At 46.2% G+C, this 12590-nt stretch overlaps 1 protein-coding gene across 1 annotated transcript in view; it reads left to right on the forward strand.

Annotated features, from left to right (window-relative positions):
- Window positions 1-9859: 9859 nt before the first annotated feature.
- Window positions 9860-12590, forward strand: part of LAMA3 (laminin subunit alpha 3) — a 291632-nt gene continuing 288901 nt past the window's right edge. Inside the window, exon 1 of the mRNA XM_075353342.1 lies at window positions 9860-10026. Within this exon, the coding sequence (XP_075209457.1) occupies window positions 9901-10026 (126 nt within the window). The 5' untranslated portion in view covers window positions 9860-9900. The remainder of the gene's footprint in view (window positions 10027-12590) is intronic.

Below are 12590 nucleotides of genomic sequence, written 5' to 3' on the forward strand. Positions count from 1 at the left end.
CTCCCCCCCAGCCTCTCTCTCCCCCAGCCTCCCCCCAGCCTCAGCCTCTCTCTCCCCCCAGCCTCAGCCTCTCTCTCCCCCCAGCCTCCCCCCAGCCTCTCTCTCCCCCCAGCCTCCCCCCAGCCTCAGCCTCTCTCTCCCCCCAGCCTCCCCCCCAGCCTCTCTCTCCCCCCAGCCTCCCCCCCAGCCTCAGCCTCTCTCTCCCCCCAGCCTCCCCCCCAGCCTCAGCCTCTCTCTTCCCAGCCTCAGCCTCTCTCTTTTCCCAGCCTCCCCCCAGCTTCTTTTCCCAGCCTCCCCCAAGCCTCTCTTTTCCCAGCCTCCCCCCCCCAGCCTCTCTTTTCCCAACCTCCCCCCCCAGCCTCTCTTTTCCCAACCTCCCCCCCCAGCCTCTCTTTTCCCAGCCTCCCCCCCCAGCCTCTCTTTTCCCAGCCTCCCCCCCAGCCTCTCTTTTCCCAGCTTCCCCCCAGCCTCTCTTTTCCCAGCCTCCCCCCCAGCCTCTCTTTTCCTAGCCTCCCCCCCCAGCCTCTCTTTTCCCAGCCTCCCCCCCAGCCTCTCTTTTCCTAGCCTCCCCCCCCAGCCTCTCTTTTCACAGCCTCCCCCCCCCAGCCTCTCTTTTCCCAGCCTCCCCCCCCAGCCTCTCTTTTCCCAGCCTCCCCCCAGCCTCTCTCTTTTCCCAGCCTCCCCCCCAGCCTCTCTCTTTTCCCAGCCTCCCCCCCCCAGCCTCTCTCTTTTCCCAGCCTCCCCCCAGCCAAAAAGAGGCATCGCAACGATCATCAACTAACCTGTAAGGTGCCCATACATTCTAGGCTCTGCCTTACGCATACCTGCTCCGGTGCCTGCTGCCCTGCTCTGCTATTATCCTCTTCTCCTGGCTGGCTCCAGCTCCAGTCGCGTCCTCCTCCGCGGCGTGTGTTGTCTGCAGAATTGGACGCTGCAGCACGGGGCAGTGAGCTGATTGGCGCGCCCGCGCGCCTCTGACCCGGAAGTGCAGGTGCTGGAACTTCCGGGGTTAATCAGCTCACTATGCCTGGTGCCCTCCGTGTATTTAAAGAGACAGAAGTGCGCCTTTCCTCTCCCTCTCAACCCCCCCTCCCCCCCGAGAACACAGCGAAGTGCAACGGAGGGAGGGGCGGGGGGCGGGGATGTAAAAAAAAAAAAAAAAAAAAAAATTTACATTTTTTTTTTTTTTTTTTTTTTTTTTTTTTTTTTGCTGCCAGAAAGTGCCGCCCCCCCTCAACGTGCCGCCCTAGGCACGGGACCACAGGTGCCTAGTGGCAAATACGGCCCTGGGCCTATGCATAAAATAGATTATCAATAGCTGATTGGTGGGATTCTGGCTCTCAGCACCCCCACGATCAGCTACTTGTAGCTCCTGCTGCGTATAAACTGTATAACGCAAGCAGGCTGGTCAGAATGGTTAGACCCATATTGACCACTTTCGCTCGCACTGGTTACCCCGACAGCCGAGATTCAGTCATATCACTTCAATGCCGAGATAAAGAAAAAGCATTACCACTTCCAGCACCAGGTTGGATTTAGGGTATGGTAAAATCAAGCCTTTATATATAAATATGAGAGCTTCGATGAGGAAATAAGTGGCGCACTACCAGCCATTGAGGAGGAAGAAGACTTCTAGTGGGGTGGAGGACAGAACTCCATGTCTTCTCCCTTTGGACGCCATGTTGTTGCTCCAGGGATGCTGTGATGTCACATCCTGGATACCGGCGGCCGGTACTTTCTTATTTTTGCAGAATCTACCAAAGTGTTGATTTGGCCATGTCGAACTTGTGTTATCTATGATGGATTTCGTCTTTTTTTTCAGCTAATGATGGTCTGTGTCTCTTCCATTGAGAGTTCCTTTGACCGCATGCTGTAGGCTCACAGTTATAGCTTCCAAATACAATTGCCACACCTGGAATCAGCTCTAGACCTTTTAGCTGCTTATTGATGATGGATTCATGAGGGAATAGCCATTGCAGTCTAGTAAAGAGCTCTTGAGATTATTGTTCAAATACTTTTAGTCTCTTTAAAAGAGCAGCTACATATTAAAGAGCTGTCATTCATAAACCTTTCCTCCAATTAGGGTGTGAATACCCTCATATTAAAGCTGAGAGTTTGTACTTTAAGCTAATAATGATTATATAATTGTAAGTTAAATATGTTTTGTTAAACAGCTAAAATGCCAAAACGTGTGTAATTGTCCAAATATTTCTGGACCTGACTGTATGTACTGTATGTACAGTGTTTATTCATATTTTTACAAAACTCTACTTGTGTCATCTTGACGCGTGTTTCTTGAATCTGCTGTCTGATGGGAGTCTTATTTCTGCTGTTTTATTTCCCCCATACAAATATTCATATTGTTTCTGATCAAAGACCTTTATGTTTCTAACAATTTAGCCAGATGTTGCATGCCCACTGACACCAAGCATCATCATATCACAATCATGCAATCTGAGACATGAGATAGACTGGACCAGATTACTTAGGAGCATGTGCACCACAGATCTGAGGATCTTATCTTATCATATCTCTGATGGGGGCACTCAAAAAATTGATTAGTCCGAATACTACAAACCAGTAGTACATAAAAACTGCAGCTGGTAAAAGTAATAATGAAAAAATAATTTATGGTGATGATAATAATAGCATTATTAATTTGCCAAAGACAGAATTTCATCATCCTTTCTATTTTCCATCTATTCACCCATATCCTCTTCTCTTATGGCTCTAAGGCTAAGTTCACACTTCAGTTGTTTTGCATCAGTCACAATCCGTAGCGTTGAGGAATTACGGAATCCTGCAAAATATTTTGCAGGAATCTAGTATTTCCCCATAGACTTCTATTAGTGACGGATTGCGACTGATGACCCTGCGTTGCATCCGCTGCGTCGCGATCCGTCGTTTTTGACTGACCGCCGAGCGGGGAGCAACGCAGAATGTAACGTTTTTCGGGCCGTCAAAATTAACGCGCCGCGCAGGAATCCGTCGCCATCCGCCACACTTGCAATGTATGTCTATGGTGCTGGATTCCGTCGTAATCTGTCTTACGACGGAATCCAGCGCTGGATTCCGCCATGCTCTACTGAGCATGCCCAGCATGTTTGGCACACCCACTGGGCTGTCCCAAACACAAACGGATCATGACTGATCCGTCAAAAAACGGATGCACAGCGGATGTAACGGACACAACTGATCAGTTTTTTCACAGGATTCCTATGAAAGAAATCCTATGAAAAACACATCAGTTGCATCAGTTGACATCTAAAAAACAACTGATCCGTTGCTGACGGACCTGACGGATTGAAAACAACTGAAGTGTGAACTTAGCCTAAGGTAAAAACCACCACATCAACGCAGATAAAAGTTAACCAATATATCCCTAATCTTCACACAAACCAATAAAATGTAGCACTAAATATAAAACTAAAAAAAAGGAAAGACCTTTGATCCGCCGTGAAGGCCCCTTGTTCATCAATATTGTATACGATGGACAGTGATGTTGCTTGTATTCTTTTCTTTGAAAACTAATAAAACTTTAAATTGGAAAAAAAAAAAATAAGGAAAGACAAACATAAGTAAAAACTGAAAATATTTGCAAATTACAGAGACACTTAAATTAGAGAAATGGTACAAAGCTCAGATTCTTACAACGCACTGACTTTTAGGTTTCTATTGAATAGTTGAGACTTGAGGAGAAGCTTTGAATTTTTTAGTTTTTTTTCAAGAAACATGTAAAAACTGACACATGGACCAAAAAGGATCCAGCACAGGGAATAAAGGGTCAATTTATCACATAAGTCTGTACGCCCCTGTGGGCCTGCTATCATGCTAAGGCTGTGTCCGCACTTTGCGTTTTCACCTGTGTTTCAGCTGCTTTTCAGCAGCGTTTTGAACTGCACCGTTTTCATGCCAAAATGCATGCGTTTTGATTTTCAAGCAAAGTCTATGGAAAATGAGTATTTCTTGTCCACACTTTGCAGTTCAAAACGCTGCTTTTAATTTGCATAATTTGGGGCAAAAACTCAGCGTTCAAAGAAGCAGCATGTCAATTGTTTTTGCCATTTGGGCTGCGTTTTGCTAACATTGAAGTCAATGAGAAGTAGCAAAAAGCAAGCAACATCAAAATTCCAGCGTTTTACATGCTTTTTAGCTGCAGAAAACATGCGTTTTGGACTATATAAGTTTCTGACATCAAAATAATGGTGTCGCGGGCGGAGGAGGGGACGCTGCGCTCACCCACTGCTCGGGTCCGGCTGCTGCTGCTGCTGCTCGGTGGTGGCTCGAGCGGTGGGCCAAATCCTGGGGACTCGTGCGGCGTTCCTCACCCGTGAGTGAAAGGGGGTGGTTTGGGTTTAGGGATATTGTCCGTGACGCCACCCACGGTTGTGGTGAGATTGGTGACACCACCGCTGCTCTGGACCTGGGATCCCGGGAGCGATGACAGGGAGCAGCTTGGATGTTGGTTCTCCCCTCTGTGTGTAGGGGGTTTGGTTGTCCCGGGGCCCGGTGAAGGGTTGGGTAGGAATGGCAGGCGGGTCATGGGGCCTGGTGAGGTGCAGGGTCGCGGGGGCAGCGCTGTGCCGCACGGCACGGTGGTACTCACTCAGCCAATGACGAATGCAAAGTCTCCGGTAAAACAAACGGCTGGATGGACGGGTCCCACAGACGGCTGCGGTGTTTCTCCTCCCGGCAGGTTGATGGTGACTGCCTTTCCCTGCACCTGTGTTGTGTGATGGTTCCAATGGCTTCCCACTGGTAACCCTCTCTCCAGCTTGGGTGGATGCTGAGGGAGCCCCTTTTGCCCGCAGGCTCTGGCCCTGGGAACTGTAGCCTTGGCGGTGACTGTGTTTCCCTTTTCGGTTTGAGCTGTCGCCTTCAATCGGGACTTGAGTGCTGGGAAACCCCGGAGGTTCCCTTCGCTAACGGATTTGACAAATTCAACGGCGACTCCTAGCCTTGTCGGGGTCCGTAAGCCCTGCCGGATGGTGCTGGCTTCTCTTTGCTCGCTGATCCGGTACCGCCGGGCCACCGCCCGTCCACGGTCCTTACGGTTTGCTCCAATAGGCCTCTCCTGCAGACGGTCACCACCGTCTGCCAACCTTGCTGTTCCGTCCGGGCCACACACCCGGACCACCTTCAGACTGCTCCACTACCACTTTACGTCCTCTCACTTTCACTACTCAACTCTCAACTCCTTCCCTTTTCCCGCCTCCAGGACTGCGAACTCCTCGGTGGGCGGGACCAACCGCCTGGCCCACCCCCTGGTGTGGACATCAGCCCCTGGAGGGAGGCAACAAGGATTTTGTGTTTGGCTTCGGTGTGCCTAACCGGGGTGTGGGGTGTGTTTGGTGTAGTTCTGTGACGACCTGGCTTGTCCAGGGCGCCACATTGGCATGATATGTCCCTTTACACACACACATAGTCCGACAATTAAATTAATGAAAAATATTAATTTATTGATATTTTAGCCATATATAGTATATAACCGCTATAATTATATTAAATAAAACTATTTTCTTTGTGAGTTATAACATTATATTAGTTTTCATTTTTTTTCTCCCTTTTTTCATAGTGTTTGTATGTTAAAGGGAACCTGTCAGCAGAAATTTCGCAATAAACCTAAAAGATTCCTTTTCTGCAGATCCTGGGCTGCATTCTAGAAAGGTTCCTGTTGTTATTGTGCCCCCTTTGAGACCTAAATAAATACTTTAGAAATTCTTACCTTTTTGTATGCAAATGTTTTTTTATGGTCACGGGGCGGGCTGTCTTGCTTCCGTTATTCGCCTACTGCCGCTTTACGCCGTCCCCCATTGCTCATTTCCATACATGAGGACGCCGCCCAGTGCTCCCGAGGTCTCGCGCATGGCCAGTGGCACTATCGTGGGACAGAACTGTGTAAAGCGTGACCGCTGGTGAGGTGATTGCGCAGGCGTGAGATTTTGGGCGGCGCTGTGATTGTCGTCAGCAGCGTCATCCAAGTACCCGCCCATAATCTCATGCTCGCGCTTTTCCCTCTGCCTCCACCGTCTCTGCCTGCACCGTTATGCCATATGAAGCCACGTCACCTATTACTGCAGGCGCGAGATTATGGGCGGGTACTTGGATGACTCTGCTGATGACAATCACAGCGCCGCCCATAATCTCGCGCCTGCGGTAATAGGTGACTTGGGTACATATGGCCAGCGCTTGCGCATAACGGTGGAGGCAGAGGTAAAAACGCAGGCACGAGATTATGGCCGGGTACTTGGATGACGCTGCCGATGACAATCACAGCGCTGCCCATAATCTCACGCCTGCGCAATCACCTCACCAGTGGTCACGCTTTATAGAGTGCTGTCCCGCGTTAGTGCCACTGGGCATGCGCGAGACCTCGGGAGCACTGGGCGGCGTCCTCATGTATGGAAATGAGCAATGGGGGACAGCATAAAGCGGCAGGAGGCGAATAACGGACGCAAGACAGCCCGCCCCGTGACCATAAAAAAACATTTGCATACAAAAAGGTAAGAATTTATAAAGTATTTATTTAGGTCTCAAAGGGGGCACAATAACAACAGGAACCTTTCCAGAATGCAGCCCAGGAGCTGCAGAAGGGAAACTTTTAGGTTTATTGCGAAATCTCTGCTGACAGGTTCCCTTTCAAACTTTATTTAGTAGTGTCTTTGTAATTAAAACGCATCTGTCTTTTAGCAATGGAAAAGCATGTAAATAGCGCTAAAAACGCGGCTAAAACGCGGTAAATACGCACATGTATTTATCGCGTTTTGATGATCAAAAGCTAAAGCGATCTCGTTGGTGTCACATAATTCGTGACGCACATCCAGCCGCTTTAGCGATGTCGTTGTGTGTGACACCTATGAGCGATTTTGAATCGTCGCCAAAACATTCAAAATCGCTAATCGGTGACATGCCCCCCTCTTCCCAAGTATTGTTGCTGCTGCAGTAACGATGTTGTTTGTCGTTCCTGTGGCAGCACATATCGCTATGTGTGACACCGCTGGAATGACAAACATCTCCTTACCTGCGTCCACCGGAAAAGGAGGAAGGAAGGAGGGGGGCGGTATGTAATGGCCGCTCATCTCCTCCCCTCCTTTTCTATTGGGCGGCGGTTCAGTGACGCTGCTCTGACGTCGCTGTAACGCTGAACGAACCTCCCCCTTAGAAAGGAGGCGGTTCGCCGGTCACAGCGACGTCGCAGAGCAGGTATGTGCATGTGACGCTGCCGTAGCGATAATGTCCGCTACGGCAGCGATCACCACATATCGTGCCACCGACGGGGGCGGGTGCTATCGCACGCGACATCGCTAGCCGATGCTAGAGATGTCGCAGCGTGTAAAGCGGCCTTAAGAGAGAAGAATGAGCGCAGCAACTAATGCCTCTGTGACTAGTCACTGCGCTCATTAGCATATCATAAAGGATCTTTAGAAATACTTTTTCTAAAGATCTCTTTATCTATGCTAGTGTATACAGGGACAGTTAGGCAGGGATTAGCAATATGCACCCAGAACTGCTCGTGGTCCTGGGTACATATTGCACCTGACAGGTTCCCTTTAGGTTAACTTTAGAACTAATACATATTTTTAATATTGTGCTGTGCTAATGGGATTACCTAAAAAAAAACCCACATATGTAAAGACTCTTTGATCTCAAAGAAAATTCTTGGGTGTAATATTTGAGACGAAGTAATTGTTCCAAATGTTTTTGCGTTGCATTTGGATAATAAGATAAATAATGGGTGAAGAAGCATGTCCTGAGCTGAAAATATATCTATAAAATAGAACATCTGTTCATGTCTTTCTGGTTCCAAATAATGTAAATTGCTTTTCATGGTGCTGATAAACTTGCCAAAACTTGGGAACCACGCCTATGTGTTGTATAATTATAAAAAAATAATTACCTTTTCCAAACTTGCTACTGGATCAGTAATAAAGTCATTTAATTGTAATGGAATGTAATAAGATCAGCATTGAGTGAAGGGAAATCAAATGCAAGTTCTGACTGTGCCAGTTATACTGTACTTTGGAGAGTGCATGAGGGTGATGATTGTTGTTAAACACAATGTTTCCGACAAGTATTGTCTTTTTAAGAGCACCACTCATTTTTTTTTTTTATTTCACCGCTGGAGTGATGCTTTAAGGGTATGTGCGCACGTCTGCGTATTACATGCAGTTACGCTGCGTTCTGCACCGCAGCGTAACTGCATGCGTCCTGCGTCCCCTGCACAATCTTTGGAGATTGTGCAGGGGCCGTGCGCACGTGGCATGTTAGAACGCAGCGATTCGGCTGCTTGCCGAATCGCTGCGTTCTAAGAAGTGACATGTCACTTCTTTCGTGCGTTGTGCATGCTGTTTATAGGGAGAGGCAGCATGCAGAGCGCACGAATCTGCCGGCACCATGCGCTTCAGAACGCACATTTTCGGTGCGGTGCAGAGCGCACACGTGTGCACATAGCCTAAATGTAAGTCCCTTTTCCCCTGTCTTAAACTCACCTGCCACCATCTTTATCTGTTTCCGGCACCGCTCTGGTCTGTCTCCAGCAATTTGTGTCTTGCCTGCAGCTCTAATGTTTCATGAAGTATGTTAGAGGTCACAAATCAATACAATTCTATAAGAACCATGTTCTGGCTATCATAGAGTTAAATTGAAAGCTTGTGACTTAAATTCTGACTTTTGGCCAGTCAAAAGTTACAGGCAAAAGATGGCGCCGCGAGACACTTAAAGCACTACTTTAGCGCTGAAAAAAACACCAAAATGCTGAAGTGGTGCTTTAAAGCGGTTTTAGTCAAAAGTCTTATAATTGAATATGTTCATTATATACAGCAATTATAAAGCCTTTAAGAAGCGACTAGGTTATATGTTCTTAAGCAAGAATCACCCCTATTATGCTATTGCATCAATAGAAAATAACGGATACATAGTGTCCGATGTACGCTGCTGATTTGTTTCTCATGCCGAATCGGCATGAGAAAAAGCACTGGTCACGCTGCCCCATACTATGACATTGGTCCGAGGGCTATCTGATAAAACATCGGATTGCCCTCGTCCAAGGTATACGCTCATGTCAACGAATCCTCACAGCCATTTCATGCCCTAACGAACATTACTAACCTTGAAAACTATGTGAAGCCTCCAGATAGGGAAGCTACATATTTATACATGGAGGGGTAATAGCTCTAATAAGAGGCAATAAATATACTTTTTTTAGGGGGAAAATTAATTATTAGCAATTGCTAGCGATATCGTACGCAAAAGCACCCACCCCCGTCGTGCATGCGATTTCGTGTGATCGCTGCCGCAGCGAACATTATCGCTACGGCAGCGTCACACATACTTACCTGGTCGGTGGCGTCACTGTGACTGCCGAACAATCCCTCCCTCAAGGGGGAGGGACGTTCGGCATCACGGCGACGTCACTAAGCGGCCGGCCAATCAAAGCGGAGGGGTGGAGATGAGCGGGACGTAACATCTGGCCCACCTCCTTCCTTCCTCATTGCGGCCGGCGGCAGGTAAGGAGACGTTCCTCGCTCCTGCGGTGTCACACACAGTGATGTGTGCTGCCGCAGGAGCGACGAACAACATCGATAATCAACCATTACCAATTTTTGGTTTTGGGACGACCTCTCTATGGTGAACGATTTTCACCATTTTTGAGGTCGCTTAAGGTCGCTGGTAAGTGTCACGCGCTGCGATATCGTTAATGACGCCGGATGTGCGTCACTAACAACTTGACCCCGACGATAAAACATTAACGATATCGTAGCGTGTAAAGCCCCCTTAACCAAATACTCAATGTGTGGCCTAAAAGGTTTATAAATTATGTTTTCATAAACTATTGATTTATGTTGTGTGTTTCAGGTGGTCGTGAGGCTGGTAAGCGGACGGCCTGGTGCTAAGCATTTCATGGACTCTCCTATACTAAGAGAATTTACAAAAGCTACAAACATTCGTCTGCGCTTCCTCAGAACAAACACTCTTCTTGGTCATCTAATATCAAAGGCAGAAAAAGATCAAACAGTAACACGAAGGGTAAGTGCCATTGGAGAGATTTTGTTTGCCTCTACCGTGTGTATGATGTATGTGACATACCTTTAAAAAACACTTGGTAAAATCACACCTATATTCTAACCAAAGTTCCACATAAAGGAATTAAAGACAGAAAAATAATAATGTCTAATATCATGACCGTGTTGTCATCAGGGGAGGACATATCATTGGTGCAACCCGTACAGCCGCTCAGGGGCCCAAGAGATCAGGGGGCAATTTCCACTGCTAAAAGAAGACGGGATTGGGCATTTTCATGAGCTATTTGACTACAAAGGGCCCATATATTGTTATTGCACAGGGCCCTTTTCTGTCTGTGTCCACCAGTGCGTGTCATATATTTCTTTCATTGATTGCTCAGTGTTTTCATAGTTTATAAAACTTCCTAGAAGGTAATTCTACTACCTTTCTGCTAGTAACCCACTTTCAGCCAGGATGTGACATTTCAGCTTGTTTTCCCTAAATCACGAGTAGAGGCCAATGAAGGGGGTTGTAAACTGTGGAGTAATAATATTATTTTTGGATGCAGGAGGCTTTTAGTAGTCCAGAAAAGTGAAACACTCAGATTACTGCTCAGCAAGTACTGAGAACACATAGACTGGCCATTTCGGTCAATATGAGGTTCCCTTCTCATCGGTTGTCTACTGATTGCTGCTGATGGCTCTTTAAAGGGATCCTGTCTGTAGGTTTTAAATATTGAAGTAGTAGTATTGTTGAGTTAGGATTAAAAATGATACATCCACTATGCCAGTCAAGAGAAATGTAATCAGAGACGCCAAGGCTAGGAGTACATTGAGGGCGCATCCACATTCCCAGACCGCCTCTTCCAGTGACCCATCCCTTGTACATTTCTTGCCTGATTTGTATATGGTGTATCAGATCTGAAAAGAAAAGGTATAATTTTTATTGGTCACAAGCGTCGGCTCAACTGATCCACTGCTTCTTTATCATAGGTTCCCTTTAATGTGTGCAGGTGATAAGGAATACCTGCACACAGGAGTGCGGTATGTTAATAGGCACTTTATTGGCGGTATAAAACAGCTGCAGTAGATTGTGTTGGGATTTAAGTGAAGCTAGTTAGTCTACATTCCCAAGATCAGTATTTGTTGAGCTTTTGACATTACAGAATTTCTGCACCTTTTGTAACTTTTTTCATTGCGTTTTTTGTGTGTTTTTGACACTGCATTTTTATTGCGTTTTTGATGACACATTTTTTTGTCTCTGTTTGGTGTATTATGCTTTAAATAAAGCTGCCTGGTATTGACCTTCTTAGGTGCGGATTACATGTGTTTTGGATATGTTTAGGCCTAGGAAATGCAGTAAAAACGCATGGGCTATTTTATACCTGCGGATTTTCTGCTTCTAATGCAAGTGTGTGGGGAAATTCTGCACAGAAAACTCAGTGTACCCATAAGAGAAATTTCCATGATGCGACTTGGAAAAACGCACTTCAGATGAAATTACACAAAGTGGACATCAGATTTCTATTAATCACTTTGCTTGAACTGTAAAACGCAACATCAAAAACGTGGTAAAAACTCATTGTGATTATGTATCCTAAGGCTGCTATATGCATAGGCTGGGTGCAGATATGCAGGCAGCACCATATATTAAATGTTGATAAAGCAATCATGTTTTATTCTAATATTTTCTTATCCATAAACTCTTTGAAAACATTTGGGTACGTGCATATGATCACTGTCCTTAGCGTTTTGTACCCAGCATGTTTTCCCTGCATCCAAACTGCTGAATTGTACAGTACAAGCACAGTGGATGGAATGTATAGAAATCCCATGCCCACTGTGCTTCTTATTTCCACAGCGTAAACTGATCTGTGGCTCGGCTTTCAAGGTGAAACATCAATTTATGCCTTCGGGGTCGAGAGTTTTCTTGGCCAGGAACATAGCTAGAATCCACTGCGCCCAGAAACTTGATTGTGAACACAGACACTGCATAGTTCTGCGGAGAGCTCTCGGGTCCCCGCAAGAGGAGACACGCTGTATCTAGAATACAGCGTGTCCTGATCATGGGCATGTACTCCCATTTTTCAATTTCCAAAGGACATGATTTCTATTGGTATAATATGATAAAATACATAGAAATAAGTAACATATACTAGTGTAATATGTATGTGTATGTATGTGTATATATATATATATATATATATATATAGATAGATAGATAGATAGATAGATAGATAGATATACAGTGTGTCCACCCATATCCTGTCTACCGCCATTAACTTGAGAACGGCGGCAGCTATAGGCATAGAAGTGGTGTCTAGGTATAGTAAAGTAGCCATGCGCTTGGCAATGAAACCACCTATAGCGCCACCTGGTGGAAAACAACGGAATTAGCATTTTTATCATTGAAAACAGAACGAGATAGAGAAAAAAAGTGAATTAAAAAATTGTAGGGCATCATCAATTCAATACGAATTGACACCTTGCATATAAAACTGCTATGATATGAAACCCATGACCCCACCAAAACATTAAATGCGGGTCACGCATATGGCGCTCATTTAACTTTGATGCTCAAAGTGGCTT

This window comes from Anomaloglossus baeobatrachus, chromosome 6 (assembly GCF_048569485.1).
Source record: "Anomaloglossus baeobatrachus isolate aAnoBae1 chromosome 6, aAnoBae1.hap1, whole genome shotgun sequence".
Lineage (NCBI taxonomy): Eukaryota > Metazoa > Chordata > Amphibia > Anura > Aromobatidae > Anomaloglossus > Anomaloglossus baeobatrachus.